Source organism: Thrips palmi, unplaced genomic scaffold (genome assembly GCF_012932325.1).
Source record: "Thrips palmi isolate BJ-2018 unplaced genomic scaffold, TpBJ-2018v1 HiC_scaffold_5, whole genome shotgun sequence".
Classification (NCBI taxonomy): Eukaryota; Metazoa; Arthropoda; class Insecta; order Thysanoptera; family Thripidae; genus Thrips; species Thrips palmi.
The window spans coordinates 17,694,539-17,719,573 of NW_023144632.1; the positions used below are offsets into that span (position 1 = coordinate 17,694,539).

At 57.6% G+C, this 25,035-nt stretch overlaps 2 protein-coding genes across 6 annotated transcripts in view; one reads left to right on the top strand and one right to left on the bottom strand.

Annotated features, from left to right (window-relative positions):
- LOC117651074 (gamma-tubulin complex component 2-like) overlaps positions 1-25,035 on the bottom strand; it is a 40,001-nt gene that overhangs the window by 5,826 nt on the left and 9,140 nt on the right. The gene's annotated exons all lie outside the window — the stretch shown is intronic.
- On the top strand, positions 1,341-24,520 carry LOC117651095. Its single transcript, XM_034394850.1, has 3 exons — positions 1,341-1,960; positions 23,089-23,291; positions 23,658-24,520. The coding sequence occupies exons 2-3, from the start codon at positions 23,111-23,113 to the stop codon at positions 24,275-24,277; spliced, it is 801 nt and encodes a 266-aa protein (XP_034250741.1). The 5' UTR covers positions 1,341-1,960; positions 23,089-23,110; the 3' UTR covers positions 24,278-24,520.

Genomic DNA, 25,035 nt, shown 5'->3' on the forward strand with positions numbered 1-25,035 from the left:
CCCACACTTGGTTTCACAGTGAGCGCAACGCAGTGGCGTCCCCAGCCGAGAAGGGGCCTTAGGGGGATTGGGGCACTCATCTGCAACACCAAGAGTTTGCTTTCAGGGCCGGCCAGTCCAAGCCACCTCCCCTCGGGAATCCCTCCCCCTTTCAACACGAGGGAAGTTTGCGTACGCCACCGGCGGGGCGGCTCCTCAGTCCCTCCACAGGTGCAAACACTGCAAACACCGCCAACAAACACAGAGGGGACAGAAAGGCCGATGCAACATTCAGAGTAGCGGGCAGGGCGGGGCAGGGCCGGCTGCCGTAATTTGGGGGCTGTTAGGAGAGGGGAGGGGGGACACGGCTAAACAGTGGAGACGGTAAGCTTCGCCGTAGATTCCACGACCCACCCCTTCATGAAAACGCCACTCTATTCTACGTGGCTTCCCCGCACAACGAAGACGACGACGACCAAGGATATTGGAACATTTGCCTGATCATCTTTGGTTCACACCCGACAAATCAGTTTTTCAGTGGTAGAACTCAAGCGTAGTTTTACGCCTTTCTTCAAGCGCAAGCGTAGTAGAACTACGCTCGGCTTCAATCAGAGTTCTCCATTTTGCCCCTCTCCCGCCTATCTAAATGCATGGGAGAATTTCTTCTCTACGCTTGACGTCAAGCGTAAAGTCTTCAAGCGTAGTTGTATGCTTGAATCAAGCATACAACTACGCTTCAGTTTTACCGGTGTAGGGGTGAGTTCGGAAGGAAAGAAAAGTGCACACCCCTGTGGTCGGCCTACTCCACGGATCACGGCATCCGATTGACAGGAACGAAGACTTTCATGATGAGTTGAAATAAAACTGTTAGAGGGATGGCTCAAAGTCCTTTTTTTTTCGAACGTACCTTCCTCTAGTCTCAGAAAACGAAATTGAATTGACTAACAGTCTCAGCGGAGCCCTTTCTAATCTTGAGTGAGTCAGTGTTTGAGCTGCACTGTGGGTGAGTGAGTGAGTGAGTGAGTGAGTGAGTGAGTGAATATGAATGGATGAATGAATGAATGAACGAATGAATGAATTAATGAATGAATGTGCGAGTGCTTGTGAATGTGTGTGTTGGTTGACTTCTGCCAGAATGAATCACAGCAAGCACAGCGATGTGTAAAACACGGTCGCACAAGTGTGAGATGAATGAACCAATCAGATTGTCGCAGCTGCAGTGGCGGTGCTCCCCTCGTTACGCCCTCCCCCTCCCCTCCCCTCCCCCCGCGAGTCCGGCTGCCTCGGCTGCCGCGCTGGAGCTGGTGGCCACTCCACTGGGTTGTGGCGCGGCGCGCGCGCAGTCCGTCAGTCCGCGGCCGACCCCCGTGCAGCCAGCACGCGGCAGCCTCGCAGCGAGTCGCGACCAGGCGACTACGGTGACCCCAAGTGACCCGTAGGGAACCAAAGTGATCCCAAGTGGCCCGTAGGGACCTACAGTGACCCCAAGTGACCCGTAGAAGCCTAAAGTGACCCCAAGCCACGACCTTAAGTTGTGTGACCTACAGTGGTAGGTGGTGACCCAAAGTGGGTATGTGTGAAGTGGTGACCCAAGTGGTAACCCGAAGGGACCTAAAGTGATCCACAGTAGTGACCCGAAGTGCCCGCACCGCGCACCCGTTCCAGTGACGTGCGCACGTCGTTCTCTCCACGCCTCGTCGCCCCCCGCGGGGCCGCCCTGGGGCCCCCGACAGGCGCCATGGCCTCCGTCGGCACCATCTTGAAGAGCGCCAGGAGCTGGGCGGACGACGACGAGTGACGAACCAGTGCAGAGAGCCAAGACGCGAATGCGCGAAACGAGGGGAAAATCAGAACCCTCGCCAGTGGGAGTGAGAAGGAGGGCAGTGATGAGTGCGACACTTTGAGCAGTTGTTTTTGTTGTTTCGCCGGCGAAGAAGAAAACGTGCCTGCAGCGTCGGTGGAGCATTCGGAACAAATCCCGGTAAATACACGAGGAGTGTCTGCGGCGTTGTGTGGCTATGAGTTGAGGTCTTTGGTAGAGACGTGCTCGACCACCGGACTGACCCAGTGCACGGTGGCAGCGCGTGCGCACACAAACACACCCACTCACACACTGACGTAACGCAGTGACGTCACTCAAGTGACACTTCCTTCCATTTTCAGTGCAGTGTGTCCAAAGTGAGACAGAGGCGACGATGCCGGCACGCCTGGTCAGTGATAGTACAGTGGCATTCTTCAGCTCAGTCTGGAAGTCACCAACTTTGGCACAGGAGATTCCTAACCTTAAAAAGACAGGCATATGCACGGTCGTTTTATCATTCACGGGACGGCAGGCAGCCGTCAAAGTCACTATGCTATTCAACGAATGTGACGTCATATTCGTTGAATGTGAAATTAAACGATGAAACGAAATGAAACGTTCGATTAAATACATTGTCACATTTGTTCTCACGTGACACGACCATCAAATTTGGATCAACATTCCAATTAAAGTGACATCACATTACGGCCGTGACAAAACTTAGATTCTAACGAATACGACGTTAAATAACAGTGTCTGGGTGGCGACAGAGTAATTCCAAGTAATTCCCTTTAAAGTGGCCTGATGCGTACCAGGGGCTGGTATCGATCTTCGATCCTCATGGGGACTGCGTTTAGACCTACCGCACTTATCAGTTGGGGGCCTGGCGCGCCTCCACAAAATTTTCCCGGTTGAAACAGTCAAAATCTCGATGAGGAATGCTCTAATCTAATCCACCAATAAGGTTTCATCTAGCTTGGAGACCATGGCGAGCGTTTTGAGCCAACAACATCAAAATATCGAAATATTATTGGTGTCCTCTTTTACAATAACAGCCCTCAGCAACTAAGGCCTGGAATTTTCCTTTGTTTCAACAGAAAGGATGCCTGCAAACACTCTGCTTGGGACTGTTATTTTAGTTTCAATACAAAATTTGTATGACTAATCAACACTGGTGACTGGTCGGCCACTCTGCTACTACAAAGGGCCACAATAAGAACCTTGATTTCCCTGGACAAACAACGGCAGCCATCCTTAAATTTAAAGGACAAGGCCCTGTGTTTACGTCCCACTAAGAGTACAAAAGTGTGTGGCCAATGCACAAAATACGCACGTTCAAGTTCTAGTTAGCGGTTCCAACTTATAACCTGATGTTCTCACCGATTTAGCCTCCACCCTGACTTCCCTGCTGACAGTTTGTATTACCCCTGATAAAGTAGCGTCACACAACAGCAAGCTTCACCTTGCCAAAATTCATTTTTCGTGTGTCTCCCTCCAGGCTGCCGGCCCGCCTGGCTGGACTCTCTAGCCTGAAGACAGATTCCGAGTCGTTTTCGTCGCTCTGTCTTTCTCGCACTCATGAGGCATCCCGTATAGGCGAGAGAGCGCCGAAAACGACTCACGGCATGGGTCCGCAGCGCCGCTTCGCCCACGACATCCGCAGGCCGCTACGCGTGTAGGCGCGCCGGTCGGTGCGCGGGGCGCGGCAGAGTCCTGCAGTGCGGGGGCGGGGTCAGGTGACGCGAGGTGAACGAGCCACACTGAAACCGAGTAAGGAGAACTCCGCACTTGAAATGTGGAGGTGTGGAATTTTCAGTCTCCGCACTTGGAAGTGCAGAGTTTGCATTCTCCACACTTCAAGAGCGGACTTCTCCACGTTTGCACCATGGCAAGAGATAGGGGCTCTGTGAGATACTCGGAGACTGCAAACTCCACGCGTCGAAGTTTGGAGAATCACTCCGCACCAGGATGGGTTGAGTTCTCCACACTTGGTTTGGCAGTGCAGCCCCGACGGCCTGGCTTTTCCAACGCCTCGCATATTGCCTGGCGGTAACGACCGTGGTTAGAACGGGGTGTGCGGAGGGCTTTTTGTCCTTTTATTATAGTCCGTTCGTGGCGAGTGACGTAAAAAGGGGGCGAGGCGGCGTGCCGCGGCTAACAAAGTGGCGCAAATGAGCACTCCTGTCCTCTGTAAAAACACCCTGGCACACCTGTGTGCCTGTGTGGTTGCAGTACACTGCAAATACATTGGTGAGTTTACGGGGCGCTCCGTTTTGAAATGCCAAAATTTGGCCTTCAGGGTCCGGGCGCGGATCTCGGGGAACGCCAAAATTTGCAACGCACAGTGGGCCAGAAGACTGGCGGAGGTGGCCAAAACTCTAGGCGCGTTTTGAGCTCCAGAGTCGCTAAATGGGACTCGAACCGAACGTGTGATCCCACCAATGGGTTGCTCTTCGAACGAGGAGTCCATTGGTGGGGTCACACGCTTGCTTCGAGTCCCATTAAGCGACTCTGGAGCTCAAAACGCGTCTACTGTTTTGGCCACCTCCAGCGGTCCTCTGGCCCACTGTGCAACGCCCCACAGTGGCGGATCCAGAGGTGGCATTGTCAACTTATTTACTAGTCAGTTTTTCGTGTATTTCTGATTCCTGGAATGCAAGCCGATCCGCGTATCAGAAGCATACATAACCTAAATAAATATTGCTCTCTGGGTGACCCTGCGCACCGGAGCCCCACCGGCGGGACTCCAGGTCGCAGCGCCCCCCCACGCCAGCGTTTCCGAGCCCCGATAAGAGCCGGCCTCCCTTCGAGGCCGAGTTGTCCGGGTGCGGGTAGTTAGTAGTGTGTGCGTCGGACGCCGGAGCAGACAGCACCACTCCAGTGAGCAGCCATAGGAGCCACGACCATGGATCCCTGGTGAGTGCGCCTGCCGTAGGACCGAGGATTGCCAAACTTGTAAGGTTAGGACTGCCTAACGATAGAGAAGGATAGCCTGACCCGTCAAACCTGAACCACCGTTGAGAACTATAAATGATAGTGACAAAGGGACTGAAAGTACCACACTCCGCATTTTTACACTGGTGAAGCAAAAGCGTAGTACTACCCTCTGCTTTCAAGCGTTTAAATCAAGCGGCTTATCTGTCAAGATTCCTCCTTCCCCCTATCTAAACGCAGGGGGAATTTCTCTCGGAATTTCTAGCCTACGCTTCATTTCAAGCGTAACGTCTTCAAGCAAGTGCACGTGCGGATTTCTCCACTCTTGGTTTCACAGTGCTCCTCAGCAAACCCTTTGCGGCTCGCGAGCCTGCCTTGCCGTGGCACGCGTGGCGTGTCAGTGTTTGCGCGGCCCAGCCGTTTGCATTCCTGATTCGGGAGGCCTCGGGCTGGATGGGCCCACAGAGCCACAGGTCCCAAGGCGGGCTGAATCCGAGTGGCAGGTTTCTCTCTCGCACTCACGAGGTGTCCCTTCGGGTAACGAGAGAGACAGGCCGACGAGACGCGGCCCTTCGGCGAACGAACCTGCAGGTCCACCGGGTCCACACGCACGCTGGGCGCGCTGCGCGCTGTGTGGCCACGGCGAGTCACGGACACGGTCCGGCCCTTGGTCCGGCCGGGGATGCCGTCGGAAATTCGATAATCGCGGCACAATTACAACCTTGTATGCTAAACAGCCGAGATAGAGACGGCGATAGCAAAGGGCACGTCGCGTCCACCGCGGAGAGAGATGGATGCACTCGGAGAAAAGTGGGTCCGCGCGGCGCCGTAAAAGTCGGCGCCAAAGTTTCTTTAGTTCCGCGCAAGGAGAGTCGTTTTCGTCGCTCTGTCTCTCTCACACCCACACGGGGCACCCCATGAGTGCGAGAGAGACAGGGCTCGGCTGCGCGGCCGGGCGGCGCAAGTATCGCTGTCACTTCCAAGACGTTCCCGGTCATTGCGCGCGGCCAGAGCCTCGGCCAGAGACTTGTAGAGCGCGTTCGTCTCTCTCGCGCACAAACGGGACGACCCACGCGTGCGAGAGAGACAGAGAAACGACAGTGTGCCGCGCGGCCAGAGCCTCGGCCAGAGACTTGTAGAGCGCGTCCGTCTCTCTCGCGCACAAACGGGACGCCCCACGCGTGCGAGAGAGACAGAGAAACGACAGTGTGCCGTCCGGCCGGGACGACCCACGCGTGCGAGAGAGACAGAGAAACGACAGTGTGCCGTCCGGCCGCTCCCTGAAGCAGCACCGCCGCGGTAATCTCGCCTCACTTCGCCAACCAAGGGCCAACAATCCGCAAAGACACGTTCTGTTTGTTCGTTTCTTTTTAGAGTTTCTTTTCGCAGGGGGTGGTAACACCCCAAAGCAGCAGTGAGGCGAAGCTCTCGCTCCGATCTTGCTCCGTGCAGGGGTCACGGACTTCTTCGAGATTATTCAAACTAGGCCATTGTTTGCAAATCGCTTTGCACATATCGAAAGAGCATCACATAAAGGGTGCATTAGAGTCATTGGCAATCCCTTAACTGCTACTTCAGCCCTCGAAAAATCAAAGTGAAAACACCGAAAAATACAATAAGTCTAATAATTAGGTAAAAAAACCTCGGGGACGCCATCTTTGAGTAAATATTTCCGCGATTTTCTCTTTTGTACTAAGTAAAATTGGAATTTTGGGAAGGTCAATGCGTCTAATGCACCCTAAATTTGATGCTCTTTCGATCTGTGCAAAGCGTTTTGAAAACAATGGCCTAGTTTTAATAATCTCGGAGAAGTCCGTAACCCTTGCACGAAGCGAGAGCTTCGCCTCACTCCTGCTTCGTAGTGTTACCGCCCCCTGCTTTTCGTCTGTTTGCGTTGCCTCGTTGGTGTTGGGGGTAAGACGACTGGTTCCCACACGGCACTCGCTACAGCGCTCGCCCGCCACGGCGCCTTTCGAGCCCCGAGGCGGGGCGGGGCGGGGCGGGGCGGGGCGAAGCGTCTCCTCGGACAAGGAGACGCGGGGGAGAGATTAGCGCAGTCAGGTTGGTGTGCCGGCCGCAGGGCATCGAGAATGAGGCACACGACGCGACGCTTGGACCAGCCAATGCAGTACAATGCAGCAATCTGGAAACGGGGAGACTTTCCCTTTCCTCGGCTCCGGAGTGAGGTGGGGCGGGGTGGGGTGAGGTGGGGTGAGGCGGGGCGGGGTGGTGTGAGGCGGGGCGAGGTGGGGCGGGGTGGGGTGAGGCGGGGTGAGGCGGGTTGTGGTGAGGCGGGGCGGGGCGCGAAGAGGCGCGTGTGCGTGCACGCCGTGATGCAACCGCACCTGGCAGCGCAGATATTTGCCTGGAGGCCCCGCAAGGCCAAGGCCAGCCAGGCCGGCCAGGCGGTGCGCTGCTCCGGACGCAGTGCAGCACAGAGGTTCCGCAGTGCGGCAGCCAACCTAACCAACCAGGGCCTACCGCCTAACCGCTGCAAGAGTCTCTCTCTCTCCCACTCATGAACAAGGTCTCGGCCTGTCTGTAGAGACTGCTCTCGCTCAGGCCCCAGCGCAGGTCCTCTGCTGCCTCTGCTGCAGTGCGCCGAGTGCGTGGAATCCAGTGGAATCACTGTGCAGCGCAGCGACGCGGCGGTGCAACGGGAGTAGGTCAGGCTGCAGCGTCTATCCTATCGCCGCCATCCGCGACGGCGTTTGTTCCCGAGCCTCTTTCCTCTTTCCGGCTGCGGTCTCGCTGCTGTCGAGGAGGCTCTTTGAGCGCGCTGCGTTTTGTTGTGCCGTCTGTGTGTCTGTTCCGGTCCGAGGCAGCGAGCAGGCGGACTCCGCGCAGCGCTGTCGTCGGACTGTCTCTCTCGCACTCCAACGGGACACCCCATGAGTGCGAGAGAGAGACCTCCCACTCGGAATCCGTCTGCAGCACTACCGCATTATCTCGCACAGGACCCGCCCCGCCCCGCCCCGCCACTGCCCGCGGCGCCCGGCGGAAGCAAAGCGTCGTCGCGTCGCCGCGTTCCAGAGCGTCTAGTTTCGCTAAGGCGGCACTGCAGGCTGACTCTGAACCGTCGCTCCGTCTCTCTCGCACTCGCGGGGCGTTGCGTGCCAGTGCGAGAGAGACGGGTGGAGCGCGGCGAGGTTCCCGCTGGACGGTCCTCGCTTCTGCCGAGGCACTGGAAGGATTGTTTCGTCGCTCTGTCTCTGTCGCACTCGCGGGGCGCCCCGTAGGAGTGCGAGAGAGACAGAGCGTTTTCTAGCGGTGTGCTTGCCTGCAGCGAGCCGACAGAGCACTGCCAAGCACAAGCAGCTCGTCAAAGAGGCGAAGCGGCGAACGTGTCGGTAGCGCGGCAGGGCAGACTGATTCCCAGAGTCGTGTCACTCTTGCACCCATAAGAACGCCCCGTGAGTGCGAGAGAGACAGAGCGACGAGAACGACTTTCAGTCTGCTGCGGGACGCGGCGGTGCGGCCCAAAGGCCTAAGTAAGCCCCAAGGCTTGCCCCAAGGCGCGAGGCGAACAGAGAGAGGCCCGCCAATGACAAATCGCTGCGGCGAGGTGCAGCAGGCAGCCGCCACAGCACCAGCAACCTAACTGTTTACTTAGTACACTGTGAAACCAAACCAAAGTATGGACAACTCCACACTCCACACTTAGAATAGCTCACAGAGCCCATATCTCTAGGCATGGTGAAAACGTGGAGAACTGCACACTTGAAGTGCAGACACTGCAAACTCTGCACTTCCAAGGGCGGAGACTGAAAATCCCGTAGTGCTCCTCTCGAGGGGGGAACAGCTTCCCACATTCGTTGTACAAAATTTGACCTCATTCCACATTCAGGTGGCAAAATCGCCTGTAAGTAGGCAACATGTGAGGCAAAAACGCCAGAAATCTTTTGCACATTCTTGCACATTCACACAATCATTGTACACAAAATTTTACAGTGGGTCACCCCTCGGCTCCTCTGCATATTCCAAAAGTGGATAGGCCTGGCACTCCGCACTTTGTTTCACAGTGCAGAGACGATAGGAATGCCAACACGCTCGGAATGCTCATCCGAAGCTCACTATGATGTCCGCCGCGCTCCAGGTCAGGTAGTGCCCGTCAAGTAATATGCCACGCCTGTCGGTTCGAATCTCGACGTATCACGAATCGGCTCGGATTTCACGGCCACGCGCCTGGCTAGCACGCTCCATACGCCGCCTTCTACACTGAGGAAAATCACACGTAGTTTTTGTACGGAAAATGTACGCAAAATGTGTGACATTCGTTCATAACAGTGTAATCTACTGTGGGATTCCCTATGATGATACGTTGTTCTGTCAGATGATCACTCAAATGGTGTACGGAAAAAGGACGGACTGGTGCAGCACTGGTTAGCCGTGGTCCCCATAGGGATCCCATGCAAACCGGTGCGGAAAAACACGCAAAGGAACCTCCGTAGTAGTTGGCACTGTGCGGACGGTCCAGGCCAATAATTGACCAGACAAGTACCGTACTTTATCTGTACTTGTTTTTCTACCAGTGTGCACTGAAAAACCAAACGTGGTCTAGACCGCACCAACCTGGTGTGGTCAAATGGATGCCATTTTGACCGCATCAGTTGGTGTGGTCTAGACCACGTTTGATCTGACCACACCAGTGGTGCGGTCTAGACCACGTTTGGTTTTTCAGTGTGCGCGACGGCTGCACCGTCCGCTTGACAGTGTACAAATGTACACAGAAGGCGTGCCGCGGGGCCGCGGGGCCGCGGCTGGCTGGAGGCTGGTCCAGGCAGTCCAGCGTCGGTCCAGCGGGCCTGCCGCGAGGGCCAGGCAGGGCCAGGCAGGGCCTGCACTGCCGGCCGGGCCTCGGCCACGCCGCACCAAATTCGGAACGTGAAATGACTTGATGCACTCCACTGTCTGTAACGGTGTAATGATGTTATCAGGCGGCCGGGGGGAAAGTGGGAGAGAGAAAAGGGGGGGGAGGAAGGGGAGATCTGCATCTCCCCTGCTTTATGCGTCCCCTGGGAGGTAGGCACGACGCACTGTAAAGGAGAGGGGGGGGGGGTAGGTCGCGTGGCACGACGCCGCTGCAGCCCACATCCCGTTTAAATTGGCCGCTGGCAGGCAGACAGACAGACGGACTTACAGCGGCGCGACGGACCGACGGGCCCAAGTTCGCCTGGCGCGGACGCGGCGACGCGGCTAGGGCTTTAGGCGGCTTTGGGGCTTCTAATGGGCCCGGGGCATGAAGGGCAGGACGGGAGGGCCGGCGGCAGTGTTTACACTGCACCGACAGGAGCGTGTCATTAGGCCCCAGGGGCGGGGCGTGGCGCCACAACTTGTAGAGTGGCCAAGTTCACGACGTGAACAACAAGCAGTACCTCGTCGTCGGGGCCGAACGCCGAATCCACCGCGGCAAGGGATTGGCCGCCCCAATATAGCAACTTGCCATGTCTTCATGACACCAGGGCCGGATTTAAAGGGAAGGACAACAATTGCCGCCCTTGGGCCAAAGAAAACCTCCTGCCTGAAAGTGGGGCCAAATGGCAACACTTAACACGTTGACTGCGACGGGGCCACATGAGTGGCCCCACCACTTATTCCACAATGGCGACGGGTCCACATGCGTGGTCCCACCAGTCCTAAAGCCATTGCGGGTCATGTTTGGTCATTGGGACCACCACCTTTCTCGCCTGGGACCACAAGACCCTCACCGACAACACTCTCGCGTCGCGGCTGGATCGGGTGCAAAGTGGGGCCACACGCGTGGCCCCACCGCCCCGTAGGAAAGTTCACCTGTGGCCCCACCGTATCTCGGCCATTTCTGGTCCGATTTCGCTCGGAGTGGGCTCAAACGATTCGTGCGGACCAGGCCAACGTCCTCCACGCCATGAATTACGAGTCCGTAGCCCCGCGGGGCCACACGCGTGGCCCCACCGTATCTCGGCCATTTCGTGTCGCAGACCCAGGTTGCGACCACTCGTTGAAAAGGTCTTGTCATTTTGAACTCGAATCAACCATAAAAAAAATTTCTTGGACGACCCCCCTTTTCCCAGTATACAGTTTTTTGATCGATATACTGGAAAAAAGGGGGTCGTCCAAGAATTTTTTTATGGTTGATTCGAGTTCAAAATGACAAGACCTTTTCAACGAGTGGTCGCAACCTGGGTCTGGGACACGAAATGGCCGAGATACGGTGGGGCCACAGGTGAACTTTCCTACGGGGCGGTGGGGCCACGCGTGTGGCCCCACTTTGCACCCGATCCAGCCGCGACGCGAGAGTGTTGTCGGTGAGGGTCTTGTGGTCCCAGGCGAGAAAGGTGGTGGTCCCAATGACCAAACATGACCCGCAATGGCTTTAGGACTGGTGGGACCACGCATGTGGACCCGTCGCCATTGTGGAATAAGTGGTGGGGCCACTCATGTGGCCCCGTCGCAGTCAACGTGTTAATGCCCTTCTTCGGGCCGATTCCAGATCCACCCTGGTCTTACGCCATACGATCAATTGTGGTCTAGCTTGTCAAGTCCAAGCAACTGTACATTGCACAAACGCCTCGGGGGTAGGCAATGCGCGGTGCAATCCACCCCTGCCTTGTCCGTTCCCACCACTGTAAACCTGCAGACCGCGTGCGCCTCGCGAGACGCCTTGTCCTTTCCCACGGCGTCCACGCGGAGAGCCGAAACCGACCGGGCCGGCGAGATGACAACCCACTTGGCTTCGACGCCCATGACGCGCCGCGGCCCCGCAGACTCATTCCGCGAGAGTCGTTTTCGTCGCGCTGTCTCTCTCGCACTCATGGGGCGAGCCGTACAGGTGCGAGAGAGACGGAGCGACGACAGTCTGCTGTGAGTCTGCCGCGGACGCAGACGTTCCCATGACGAGGAAGGGCCAGGAAGGGCGAAGCAGTGAACCCACCGAGCAAACTTTTCCAATCAGGCGCCATTCCGGCCACCTCGTTCTGGTTCCAGGCCGTTTTTGGGCCCAGCCCGGCCGAGCCACCCACAGCCAATCAAACCTTTCCTGCGAGGCTGAGTCGGCAGCACACCTCACGCCCCACGAACGAGTGTAAGCTACCGGAACAGCTCGTTCAACAAGCCGCTCACGACAAGCGACAGCTAATTTTTGCATTGTGGCGACTCCCCTGAGACTGCCCCGACGCGGCGTGCGCGTACTTGAACGTGCTAGTGCGACGTTTTGCCACAGATGCAAAACGTTCTGAAGCCCACTCCCACTTCAAAAATGTCGGCAGCTGTGGCCAGTGTACCGCGCCACTCGCAGTGTACCACCACAGCGATACGGTTCGGTAACGTGGCGGTGGGCGCGGCAGAGCGCGGTCGCTGTCTCTCTCCGGCCCTTCCGGCACGTCCCGTGAGTGCGAGAGAGACAGCGCGGCCCCGAAATAGTTTTTCGGAGTCGCTCTGCGGGCCAGGTGGGGCCAGGTGGGGGCAGGTGGGGGCGGAAGGGCTTTGTGATTTGCATCGGCGGCCCTTCGCTCTCCGCCAGACCGATGCCGAGGGTCGTCGCTCTGTCTCTCTCGCACTAGCGGGGCGTCCCGTGTAGGTGCGAGAGAGACAGAGCGACGACCCTCGGCATCGGTCTGCAATCCGCCAGCCCGTCACCATGGCGACGGCAGCAACGCAGCATCCCATTCATCCGTCCATCCGCGTCGATGTCGATTGTCCCGATCGCAACGGCGCGGCACGGCACGGCGGAGCACTCAAACGGACCGCCGCCGTGGTCCGGAGGCAACAAAAGGCCGCGCGAGCCAGAGGCGGCCAGAGGCCGGAGGGCTAGTAGAAGGAGAGCGCGTAGAGCGTCGCGGTCGCGGTTCGTGTCCCCGCCGCGCTGCACGACGCCGTGCCCGTGACGAGCAACGCCTTCTGCACGGGCCGCCGCTACGCCACGGGACACCTGCCGCTCTGCCGGGCACACTGCTGTGAAACCGAGTGTGGAGAGCTCCGCGCACTTGAAATGCGGAGGTGTGGAATTTTCAGGCTCCGCACTTTGGAAGTGCAGAGTTTGCAGTCTCCACACTTGTGGAGTTCTCCACGTTTGCACCTTCACCTTGCCAGAGATGAGGGCTCTGTGAGCTACTCTACACTTGAACACTTGAGCACCGCTTCTTAAAATGTTCAGTAGGGTCTAATGTGCCCACGTACGTACCAAAGTTTCAGCGCTTAATCCGAGGGGGTAAACACTCCGTTGAAGCTTGTACAGACTACTCCCTATTACGGGGTATTACACTTGTATTACGCATGTATTACGCCTCGATTTCATTGAAAAATGCCATTTTTTGATATTTTTGGTCCCAAAATGTATTACTATTACGCGTATTACGGCGTAATACCCGACTTTTGTGTACAGGGTATTACGCAAGTGTTTACCCCCTCGGCTTAATCATGCAAGGTCAAATCCTTTAGCCGCCGGACGACAGAGGAAGTGTGGAGTCGCCCACACTTGGGTTTTACAGTGCCAGAGCAGCCAGGCTGGCCAGTCCGGCCTGACACGCGTGCCACACTCGGCGCAATCAACCGGCGCCTCAAACTTTGCGCCCTTCTTCTAGGAGGAGGGAGGGGCGCCGTTTAGTGGTAATGAGCGTCGCAGTAGACAGATTCCGAGAGTCGCTCTCGTCGCTCTGTCTCTCTCGCACACACAGGGAACGCCCCATGAGTGCGAGAGAGACAGAGCGACGACTCTCGGAGTCGGTCTGCAGGGCCGTCCGTCCGTCCACCCCGTCCGCCACGCATTTCTAGGGACGCCATGACGGAGTAACTAAGAGGCCGCAAGGGGAGAGGGGTAAGATGAAGGGTGAGGCGGGGGGGGGGCACACTACTGCAGTCCAACGCCAGCAGCGGCACTGCGACCGCGGACATGCCATGACAGAGCGAGAGAGAAAGAGAGCAAAAGAGAGAGGGAGAGGCCTCGCGTTGTGGACGAAGTTATTCGGTGTCATATTCAAGGAAGCCGTACAACGGTGGGTGGGGTCACGCCTGCGGGCGCGGTCAGCACACTGCTGCTGTCGCCCCGTCTCTCTCTCTCTCTCTCTCTCTCTCTCTCTCTCTCTCTCTCTCTCTCTCTCTCTCTCTCTCTCTCTCTCTCTCTCTCTCTCTCTCTCTCTCTGGCACTCTCGAGGCGTCCCACAGGGGTGCGACAGAGACAGAGCACCAAGGCACTCCTTGGAATCAGACTAGCTGCGCTGCTTGTATGAGGTATTTTGCGATAGTGAAGAAGAGAAGGAAGAAGATGCGGCGGTGGGGGTAGAACATAAACCCTCTTTTGTTTAGGCAGTTCGTCTGCTTGCGGGGCGAGGGGGGGGCGGGGGGGGGGCATCATGGCCGCCAAACAAATGAGGGTTTGTGATGTTCTACCCCCACCGCCGCATCTTTTTCTTGCTCTTCTTCACTATCGCAAAATACCTCATTGCTGCTGGCGAGCGGGCTTCGCGCTTCGCAGTGTGGCGGTCGTATAACGCCCCGAGGCGCAGCACGGCCGCCGCCGCCACCATGACCAAGGAGGATGAAGGTGAGGAGGATGGTCATGAGGAGGATGGTCACGAGGAGGATGATCATGAGGAGGGTGATCATGAGGAGGATGATCATGAGGAGGATGATCATGAGGAGGATGACCATGAGGTGATGATGTGGACAACAGGGCGGCGTCGAAGTAGTGTTGGCCGGGCCGTCATGGAGGTGCCAAGCTGCTCGCCATGCCATTGTGCGGGCTGACTCGGCACAAAGACAAAGCCCAAAGCCCCCGCTCCGCCCCGGACTAGGCGGCTGGGCCCCGGCGCCAGCGAGACGGGGCGCTAGCGGCGCTAGCGGCGCTAGCCGTGCTCGCATACCCCCACGTACGAGCGGGGGGTTGCTCCGGCCAGCCCGCTCATTCCGCACAGTGCTTCCGTCGCTCTGTCTCTCTCGCACTCATCGGGCGTGAGTAAGGGCAGAGCGACGAAGCACTCCCGTATGGAATTGGAAATCTGGAAACGGTCTCTTAGAGGTCTTGTTCTCGTCTTCCCGGGAAGACGAGTTAGCGAGCACGGCCAGACCGATTGGAGACTATAAGTAGACCGATGTAAGACGAGTGCCAGACGAGAACGCGGTCCGTGCAGCCGTCTTCCTCTGGTCTTCCTGCAGTCTGACCGTGGTCTGTCTGCCGTCTGGATTTGGTGCCTTTCCAGACCAGATCCAGACCAGATTCAAACGAGATTCAGCCGCCTACATAAAAACAAACACGCGAGTGGCGGACACTGCGTATCGAACACAGACTGTCCGCGTCGGAAACCGGTGCTCCATGCCGCTGGGCCAGAGCGACATGGTTGAAGAGGGGGTCGAGCGGAGCCATAGTGTATCTGATTCGACCGGCTGGGTGGAAAGAGCAAGTGCCGCCCGAACTCTGAAGTTCTTCCCGTCTTCTAAAACAACGTCTCCCCCTACATCGCGATCTGTGATCGCGGTTACTACTAAGGCGCAAATAAATATTGTTACGTCCCTCCTACACAGACGAACCTCTGAATAGAGTGCGTACTGTTGTTGGCTAGAAGACGGGAAGAACTTCAGAGTTCGGGCGGCACTTGCTCTTTCCACCCAGCCGGTCGAATCAGATACACTACGGCTCCGCTCGACCCCCTCTTCAACCATGTCGCTCTGGCCCAGCGGCATGGAGCACCGGTTTCCGACGCGGACAGTCTGTGTTCGATACGCAGTGTCCGCCACTCGCGTGTTTGTTTTTATGTAGGCGGCTGAATCTCGTTTGAATCTGGTCTGGATCTGGTCTGGAAAGGCACCAAATCCAGACGGCAGACAGACCACGGTCAGACTGCAGGAAGACCAGAGGAAGACGGCTGCACGGACCGCGTTCTCGTCTGGCACTCGTCTTACATCGGTCTACTTATAGTCTCCAATCGGTCTGGCCGTGCTCGCTAACTCGTCTTCCCGGGAAGACGAGAACAAGACCTCTAAGAGACCGTTTCCAGATTTCCAATTCCATACGGGCTGCTTCAGACTACGGGCCTTGGTGGTGCACTGGAAGCCCATCACAGCGCCCTTCCCCCTCCCCCTCCCTTCCGGCCCCAGAGAGCGACCGCCTCGCCCGAGGGGGTATGCACTCGCGTAATAGTCGGTTCACTCTATCTGTAATAGCACGCGTAATAATACGCGTAATAGTCGCGTAATAGCCGAAATTGTCAAAATTTTATCAATTTTGGTGTGTTTTAGGCCGTTTTTAGCTAAAGTCCGATTAATTTGTGGCGTAATAGAGCGTAATAGCGTAATAGTCGGTACACAGGTTCGGAGAGCGCATACCCCCTCGGCCTCGCCCGTCCCGACACGTTATAAAGACGCCAGCGAGAAAAACTAAAATGAATTGCCCAGTTCGGTAGCGTCTGGCGTCGCGGCGTAACAGGTTGGGCTGGACCGGCCGGAGGCAACGCCTGGAGGCAAGCGCCCGGAGCGGTCCGCGCTGTGAGTTCTCAGGACTCCCGGCAGACTGATTCCGAGAGTCGCTTTCGTCGCTCAGTCTCTCCCTCGCACCTATACCGGACGCCTCATGGGCGGGTGCGAGGGAGACAGAGCGACGAAAAGCGACTCTCGGAATGAGCCTGCCCGCAGGACGATTCGCCTCAGGCTGCACCAGCGCCATAAGTCAACACACACAAACAAACACACACACACAAACAGTCGGCTAACTTTCCCGATCGGCATCCAAAGCGACCCGCTGGAGCCGCGCCACCGCCGCCGCCGGCGGCTACACCAATTCAGTAATCGTCGAACTGGAACTGATCAAACCAGCGTATCAACGACGGTCCCCCGCGCGACATATGTGAGCACGGAGGCTAGTCAATTGGAAGACGGGCCGCGCAGTTGGCGTGGCCCAGAGGGTGGCAGAGACCCACAGGGGTGCGACAACGCGACACTGGACCGCTAATTTGGCACTCTTGCGCCGGCGGCTGCACAATAGGCACACGGTCATAAACCGCGCGGTGCTATGGTCGAGGCGCTGGCCCTCCCCTGCTCCTGCTCCAGCCTGGGGCTCCAGCCTGGGGCTCCAGCCCCCCGCTGGCTTTCCGATCGGCGCTGCGCTGCGGGCGGCTGCAGCAGACCGACTCCGAGAGTCTTCTTCGTCGCTCTGTCTCTCTCGCACCTATACGGGGCGCCCCACGAGTGCGAGAGAGACAGAACGGCGGAGTCAGTGCAGAGCCGTACATTGGGAGAGAAGCGAAAGGCTTGACTGGCGCTTCTCATACTTGGCGGAAGTGCCGGTCGGCCCATAGCAAACATGGCGGCCGACTGCGGTCTTCTGCTAGTCTTCTGCCTGGAGTGTCTTGTGTCTTGGTTGTGATTGTTCGATTTACGTTTAGGGTCCAAGCAAAAAACATCAGAGATAGAAATTCATGTTTCTCCAAAAATATTTTTACTCAAATTGTAATTTTTTTGTTTTTTTCTTCTTTGCATTTGAGGGAGTGTAGAAGTTGGAAATTAAACTTTCTTTAAATACTTGAGTAAGAAGTCTCAATTTATGGGTAAAAGTTTCTTTCTATTGCATAATTTCATACCCCAAAGGTGGGGCCTCACTTCCTTTTAGTTTTTGAGTTATAGAGGTTTACGTCAACATTCAGTCGTTTCTCCCAAATTCACCTCACAACAAAGAAAAAGGTTCCCAGCCTTAGATATGAGCAAATTGATCTCTTTCAATACAGCAAAAAGACCCTGGCTTTTTTGAAATATCTTTCTTGTTTCTAGATAAAAAAAAAGTAAGGTCCATTGTAAAGTAATAAAAGTGATTATTTATTTTTTTGAAATACTTGTAGTCTTAATTTATGGGTGATAAAGTTCCTTTCTATTCCATAAACTCAAACCCCAAAGGACGGGCCCAAATTCTATTAAGTTTCTGAGCTATGGATGTTTACGCTAACTTTTAGTCGTTTGTCCCAAATTCTCCTCACGACAAAGTAAAACTTTCAACCAAAAATTCAAATAGGCCTAGTTACTGGGCTAAAATTTCCAAATGTGGCTACACTATCTTTTTATGTTTGAAGGTTTTTTAAAATAGCCAGAATCTGAAGACTGGGCACCTTTTCCTTTGTCGTGAGGAAAGTTTGGGGGAAACGGCTAAAAGTTTACGTGAACCTCCATAACTCAGAAAATAATGGAACATGGAGTTTCCAACTTGAGGAATAGATTCATCATACAGTGATTGAATTTTAACCACAAAATGAACTTTCTGTTGCAAATATTTCTACGCCATCAAAATTTTACTGTACAATCTCCTCAAGAGAATTGAAAATAGTAATAATTACACTGCGAAATTGAGATTAACTTGGAATTATGTTAGCTGCCCAAAGCACATACATAATCTTCCTGCTTAGGTCAGCAGAGCAGCAGCCGCCTGTTGAATCGCAGCCCTCTTTGACCATAAGTACTGACGGCGACAGTGCCACTCACCTAACCTATTGCCGGTCACCATATAGCCAAAACAGTTAAAATAACCGAAGGGCACTAAACTACACTGCCAAACGACCAAGGTCCGACTCTTTCGTCACACGACCTTCACTCACAACCCATCTAACCACTGCGATAGCATTGCGACCACAGCGCCGCTTAGCCACATTCAAACATCGCGATTTTGGCGCGCTTCCGGCCAAAGCAAACATGGCCGAAACGCCGCAGCCAATGGGAGGCACGAACAGGCCTTTCGCTTCTCTCCCAATGTACGGCTCTGAGTCAGTGTGCAGGCGCCGCGCGTTTACGCTCACACCGCCACGGCCGCCCGTCCGACTACCGAAAAGTAATGGGCCATCCGATCGGCTCCAGCTTAGCTCGGCTCGGCTCCAGCGCAGCGGCGCAGCGGCGGCGCAGCCCGATCGCTGTTATTTCCGAAAGCGACCAATTTGGGGCAATTTCACGACGCGGCCTCCAGTAAAAGGACCGTAAAGCAGCCAGTTCGAAAACGCGCAGGAATGACACGGACGCAAGCCGGAGAGGGGAGGGGGAGGGAGGGGTTGGGCGTTGAACCGGCGGGTGCGAATGGCCACTTGGATGCACTTTTCAAGCTCCAGGCTCCAGCTGAGGCTCCAGCTGAGGCTCCAGCTGAGGCTCCAGCTCAGGCTCCAGCTGAGGCTCCAGCTGAGGCTCCAGCTCAGGCTCCAGCCGAGGCTCCAGCTGAGGCTCCAGCTGAGGCTCCAGCTAAGTCTCCCAGCTAAGGGCCCAGCCCACGGCCCACGGCAGACGAGACGTCCATGGACTGCAGAGGCGGCCGATAAAAGTGAAGGCAGCCCCGTTCGTTTTCTGCAGGCCGTTTTCGGCGGCCACGTCCGTCCGTCGTGTCGGCTGCTAATCCCTGCCGTATCCTCTCACCGCGATGGCTGGGCGAGGCGGGGCGAGGCGGGGCGAGGCGGGGCGAGGCGGGGCGAGGCGGGGCGGGGCGGGGCGGGTCTGCCGACTCCGTGACTCGAAACGGGATCAAAATAAAAAGTGTTATTTCGGGTCCCGGAAGACGGGGCACGGCACGGCGTGCCGCAGGGCTCAGGGCTCCGGGCGTGCAGCTCGCTGCTCCAGAAGCCCTCAGAGCTCAAAGCGGATGTTGGCGGTTCGCCGTCGTAGCGTACGACTTCCACTGTTCCACACTCTGGCGGGGCGGAGCACAGTGGGCCAGGACACCGGCGGAGGCGGCCAAAACTCTAGACGCGTTTTGAGCTCCAGAGTCGCTAAACAGCGCTCGAACCAAACGTGTGACCCCACCGATGGATTGCTCTCCGAACGAGGAATCCATTGGTGGCGTCACACGTTCGGTTCGAGTCCCATTCAGCGACTCTGGAGCTCAAAACGCGTCTAGAGTTTTGGCCGACTCCACCTGTCTTCTGGCCCACTGTGCGGAGGCGAGGCGGGCCAGCGAGCAGTGTGCTGTCCTGTCCTGCCAGTGGCGCGTCGCTATGACCGAAAGCGACTGTCTCGCCGTCACTGAGGGACGGCCCCTTACGGTCATGCGGATCACACACGCGACCTTTGACCCCCCCCCCTCCCCCGGCCGCCTTCATTCCACGGGCCGCGTCCTGCACTGTAGGACTTGAGCGTGGACCTGCTGCTCCAGATCGAGGCGGACGAGAGCGAGACGCGGCAGGGCTGCTCTCGGACGAGATGGCTCCGTCTCTGTCGCACTCGGTGGGCGCTCCGTGCGGGTGCGAGGGAGACAGAGCGACGGGAGCAGCCTGCGGGAGGGAGGGGCCGCGGAGACTGCAGGGCGCTGCACTTATTGCGCGCGGCCAGTGTTTGACGAGGCGGCCCTAGCAAGGGCCTCGGCGCCCTCGGCGCCCTCGGCCCACATCACGTACTGGGGCGTGGCGCGGCACGGCACGGCACGGCGCAGAGGAACGGGCACTGGAGGAGGAGAAGGAGGCGAAGGAGGAGGCGAAGGAGGAGGACGAGGAGGAGGACGAGGCGAAGGAGGAGGAGGACGAGGAGGAGGACGAGGAGGCGAAGGAGGAGGAGGACGAGGAGGAGGACGAGGAGGCGAAGGAGGAGGAGGACGAGGAGGAGGACGGAGGAGGACGAGGAGGCGAAGGAGGAGGAGGACGAGGAGGAGGACGAGGAGGCGAAGGAGGAGGAGGACGAGGAGGAGGACGAGGAGGAGGACGAGGAGGAGGACGAGGAGGAGGACGAGGAGGAGGACGAGGAGGAGGACGAGGAGGAGGACGAGGAGGAGGACGAGGAGGAGGACGAGGAGGAGGACGAGGAGGAGGACGAGGAGGAGGACGAGGAGGAGGACGAGGAGGAGGACGAGGAGGAGGACGAGGAGGCGAAGGAGGAGGAGGACGAGGAGGAGGACGAGGAGTCCCCTTGCCAAATCGACATGCGGTAATCGTTTATTGGCGACGTTATGGTTTTGCGGCCGATAGGAAGGCGGTAAAGACAGATAAGAGCTTGCCGTCTTTGCAATGCCATGTGTACCGCCAACCGATTTCGAGTGTAGGCATCAAAAGCTGAGTATGTAAGCCAACTCGCGGCACGCGCCACGCCGGGCCGGACGGACGCCCTACAGCGCGTGCGCGTGCGCGTGCCAGACCGCAAAGGGGCAAGAGGGGCACATTCCGAGAGTCTCGCCCTGTCTCTCTCGCACCCACACGGGTCACCCCATGAGTGCGAGAGAGACAGAGCGACGGCTCTCGGAATCAGTGTGCGGCCCGGAAGGTCGCAGGGAGCCGAGGAGCCCTGCAGGGAATATCAATCACTGTCCATCCGGGGAGCAGCACACACTGATTCCGAGAGTCGTTTTCGTCGCGCTGTCTCTCTCGCACCTGTACAGGACGCCCCATGAGTGCGAGAGAGACAGGGCGACGAAAACGACTCTCGGAATCAGTCCGCAGGCCGACGTCGGACCGTTCGGTGGGCCGCGCCTCGTTTGCACGACAAACCGTACGCAACAGATGGACCCACTCCGCAGGGAGGCAACGTTTAACACGCCGAGAACAAAACAAAAACAAGCCGAACACAAAGCAAAAACAAGCCGAACAAAAACAAGCAGCTTACTGTTAGTTAGTGATTATGGAACGCCGAGGAGAAAGGTGACATTTAAAAACCCTTAACGTGTTACGCAACGTACGTGCCAGGCCAAAAAAGGGGAAAATTCCGAGAATAATTATGTAAAAAGTAAAAGCAGCGAAATTGCCGCAAGGACCGGGCGGGCAGACCTTGGAGCGAGCCCCGGGGCGTACACTGTACACACCCGCACGCGTGTGCGGTGCACGCCCCTTCCCCAAAGCGCCTTATCAGATAATGTGCGCTACTGAAATATTCAAGGCGCTGTCATGCATCGAGCCACTCGGCCACTCACACCACCAGGCCGGCCGGGCCGCCCCCACCTAGCCCGCGGCATCCAGGCCATCCAGCAGACCGATTCCGAGAGTCGTTTTCGTCGCTCTGTCTCTCTCGCACTCACGGGGCGCCCTGTGTAGGTGCGAGGAGGGCAGAGCGACGAGGACGACGCTCGGAATCGGTCGACGGGCCACTTACAGGCGGTAATCGATTTCAAGCACCCGCAATGAAGACACGTGGCGGCGTGGCGGCTGGGCCCCACACTGCAAACAGACCGACTGGCACAGAGGGCCAGCAGCCCCGTTGTTCAAACTTCATTCACCCAGGAGTGGACAGACCACTGTCAAACCAAGTGAAGAGAACTCTACATTTTCTGGAGCAGAGTAATTCTCCACACATGGACGTATGGAGGATCAGTCTCCACGCTTCAAGTGTGGATTTCACAGAGAGCCCCTATCTCATGGCATGGTGCAAACATGGAGAACTTCACACTTGAAGTGTGGAGACTGCGAACTCTCCACTTTCAAGGGCGGAGAATGAAAATTTCGCACTTCCATATTTCAAATGAAATGTGGGGTTCCCCACTCTTGGTTTTTCAGTGCAGTCCCCGAGTCAAACACGTGACAATGTCACTGGCTTGCTCTATTCAACGCGGATCATCGAGTGATCGATTCGTGTCCCGGTGACAGAAACTGGAGCTCGCAACGAGTCCAGCGTCGCTTCCGCGGCCTGCAGTGCGTCGACGTCGACCAGTAACCAGTGGGCCCACCGGCGACGACACTGCAGGCGGGATGGGCACGGTGGGGCGCGGCTGGAGCGGGGAGCGCCTTGATTCACTGCCCCGTGGCGCAGACAACGGGCCGGCACACCCAGCAGCACGCCGCGTCGCTCCGTCTCTCTCGCACTCACGGCCGCAGAGGCGCGAGTGAGAGAGACGGAGCGACCGGCCGGCGCCCCATTAGCTAATCGACTGCGGGGGCGGCGGCGCCCTGCACACACTGTGAAACCGAGCGTGTGAAATGCGGAGGTGTGGACTTTGCAGTCTCCGCACTCGGAAGTGCAGAGTTTGCATGTCTGCGTTCTTAAAGTGTGAAGTTCTCTACGTTTGCACCATGCCAAGAGATAGGGTCTCTGAGAGCGGCTCCACACTTGAAGCTGCAAGCGCAAACTCCACCTACACACGTCGCGACGTGGATAATCACTCCGCACCAGGAAGTGTGGGAGTTCTCCTTGGTTTGACAGTGCCTTCCCGTTCCACAGTGGGCCAGAAGACCGGTGGAGGCGGCCAAAACTCTCGACGCGTTTTGAGCTCCAGAGTCGCTAAATGGGACTCGAACCGAACGTGTGACCCCACCAATGGATTGCTCTCCGAACGAGGAATCCATTGGTGGTGTCACACGTTCGGTTCGAGTCCCATTTAGCGACTCTGGAGCTCAAAACGCGTCTAGAGTTTTGGCCGCCTCCACCGGTCTTCTGGCCCACTGTGCGTTCCCCACGCACTTGCCGCCCCTTTCTCTGAATACCACCACTGCGACTATGCATCCGGACTAACCGGCGTCCTCTCTGCCCGACAGGTGACGCCGTGACGCCCCCGCCATGGACAAGAAGCTGACGGTGGAGGACCTCGAGATGACGTCCCCGCGACGCGAGAACGGCGGCCCGGCCAGCGGCCTGTCGCTGTGCCGCTCCTTCAGCCTGCGCGCGCCGGACCCAAGCAGCCAGCTGGCGTCGGCCTACCGCAACCAGGACCTGGAGACCTTCAGCGAGCTGCTCTCGGGTAAGCAGGGCGGCACACTGTCAAATGAGGTGACGCCTCGCAAGTCTTCCCGCCAAGTTGTGCGATGCAAGCATGGCAGTGACCGGGCCCGAAACGGAAAACGTGGTCTAGTCGCTCAAGTTCAAGTTCCCTGGGCGACCGCCTGCGAGGTAGGCAAGGCACCGCACAGCGCACACGCGCGTGGAGCGGGTTGCCTACCCGACGATCGCAGGCGCTCGGGCAACCGCCTGCGAGGTAGGCACATCAACGCACAGCGCAGTCGCGGGTTGCCTATCCAGCGTTCGCAGGCGCCCGGGTGGCGGCGCACAGAGCACAGACCTCCCCCTGTGTTCCAACTCACAGCCCCTTTCCCCTGTCCGTGCGCAGGCTCGCCGCCCGAGGTGGACCCGGACCACTGGTTCGACGACCCCAACTTCGCCACCATGCTGGACCTGGCGGCGCGCGACGACGGGCGCGCCGAGTACGTGCGCGTGCTGCTGGAGGCGGGCGCCGACCCCAACCGCGTCAACCGCGTGCGCAAGAAGGCGCCGCTGCACCTGGCCGCCGAGGCCGGCAACGCCGCGTCGCTGGAGCAGCTGCTGCAGGCCAAGGGCCTGGACGTCAACAAGCAGGACAGCGCCGGCTGCACCGCGCTGCACCTCGCCGCCAAGGAGGACGCCGCCCACGACGCGCAGAGCGGCAGGGGCGAGCTGCAGCACCGCTACCGCAGGTGGGTGCACTGGGAAACCGAGAGCGGAGAACGCCACACTGGAAACGCGGAGGCATGGGACTTCCAGCGAAGGGGGCGCTCAAAAGTCATTGTCCAAGGTCCGAAAAAGTCAATTTTTCAGTCAAAAAAGTCATCCAAAGTCAAAGTCACTCCACTCAAAAAGTCAAAAAAAAGTCAATCAATTCTTCTAGCTTTTGGGGAGATATTGCCTAAATTCAAGGGGTTAACGCCACGATACGCCTTGAAAAAGTCGAAAAAGTCACCAAAAAGTCTTTAAAGTCCGTACAAAAGTCAGAAAGTCAGAGACAAGTCAAAAAGTTAAGGACAAGTCGAAAAAGTCACCATTGAAATTAGTCACAGTCAGCCAATCTAGTCTCAAGTCATTGTCCACCTTCCCATCCAGTGGCGCCCCCCTCGACTTTCGGTCTCTGCACTTGGAAGCGCACACTTGGTTTGACAGTGTCCACGCACAAAGCTCCTTGCTCGACGGGGAGGTGCCAAGACACTCGTCTAACTTTGCTCCCCCCTGCAGGTGCGTGCAGCTGCTGATGCAGCACCCCCAGGTGGACGTCAACAAGCCCACCCGCAAGGGCCACACGGCGCTGCACCTGGCCGCCATCCACGCCACGCCCGACATGGTGCGCCTCATGCTGGCGGCGGGCGGCAGCCGCCTGGACGTGGACAACTACGAGGACGCCAAGGGCGAGACGGCGCGCCGGCTCGTGGCGGCCAAGTACCCGCAGCTGGCGCGCCTGCTGCCGCCGCGCGCCGACGGCCCCGCCGAGCTCTCCGCCGACCGCCTCTTCTTCCACCTCTACAGCCGCGAGAGCGGCGCCTTCCTGGACGCGCTCGCCCAGGGCAAGAGCGGCGAGGCCGCCAAGGCCGACATCCTGGACGCCGACGACGGCGGCCACACGCTGCTGCAGCTGGCCAGCGAGGTAAGAAGTCAGAGCGGGTCAGGCAAGAGGGTGGGTCCGCCGGGAAGCTGTCATAGGGTTGGTCGGTTCAATCATGATCGTAAAAGACGAATCAAAA

Coding starts and splice junctions, on each gene's coding strand:
- LOC117651095 (XM_034394850.1), top strand. CDS start 23,111: ATGGACAAGAAGCTGACGGTGGAGGACCTCGAGATGACGTCCCCGCGA. Junction 23,292..23,657: donor CTTCAGCGAGCTGCTCTCGG/GTAAGCAGGGCG, acceptor GTCCGTGCGCAG/GCTCGCCGCCCGAGGTGGAC.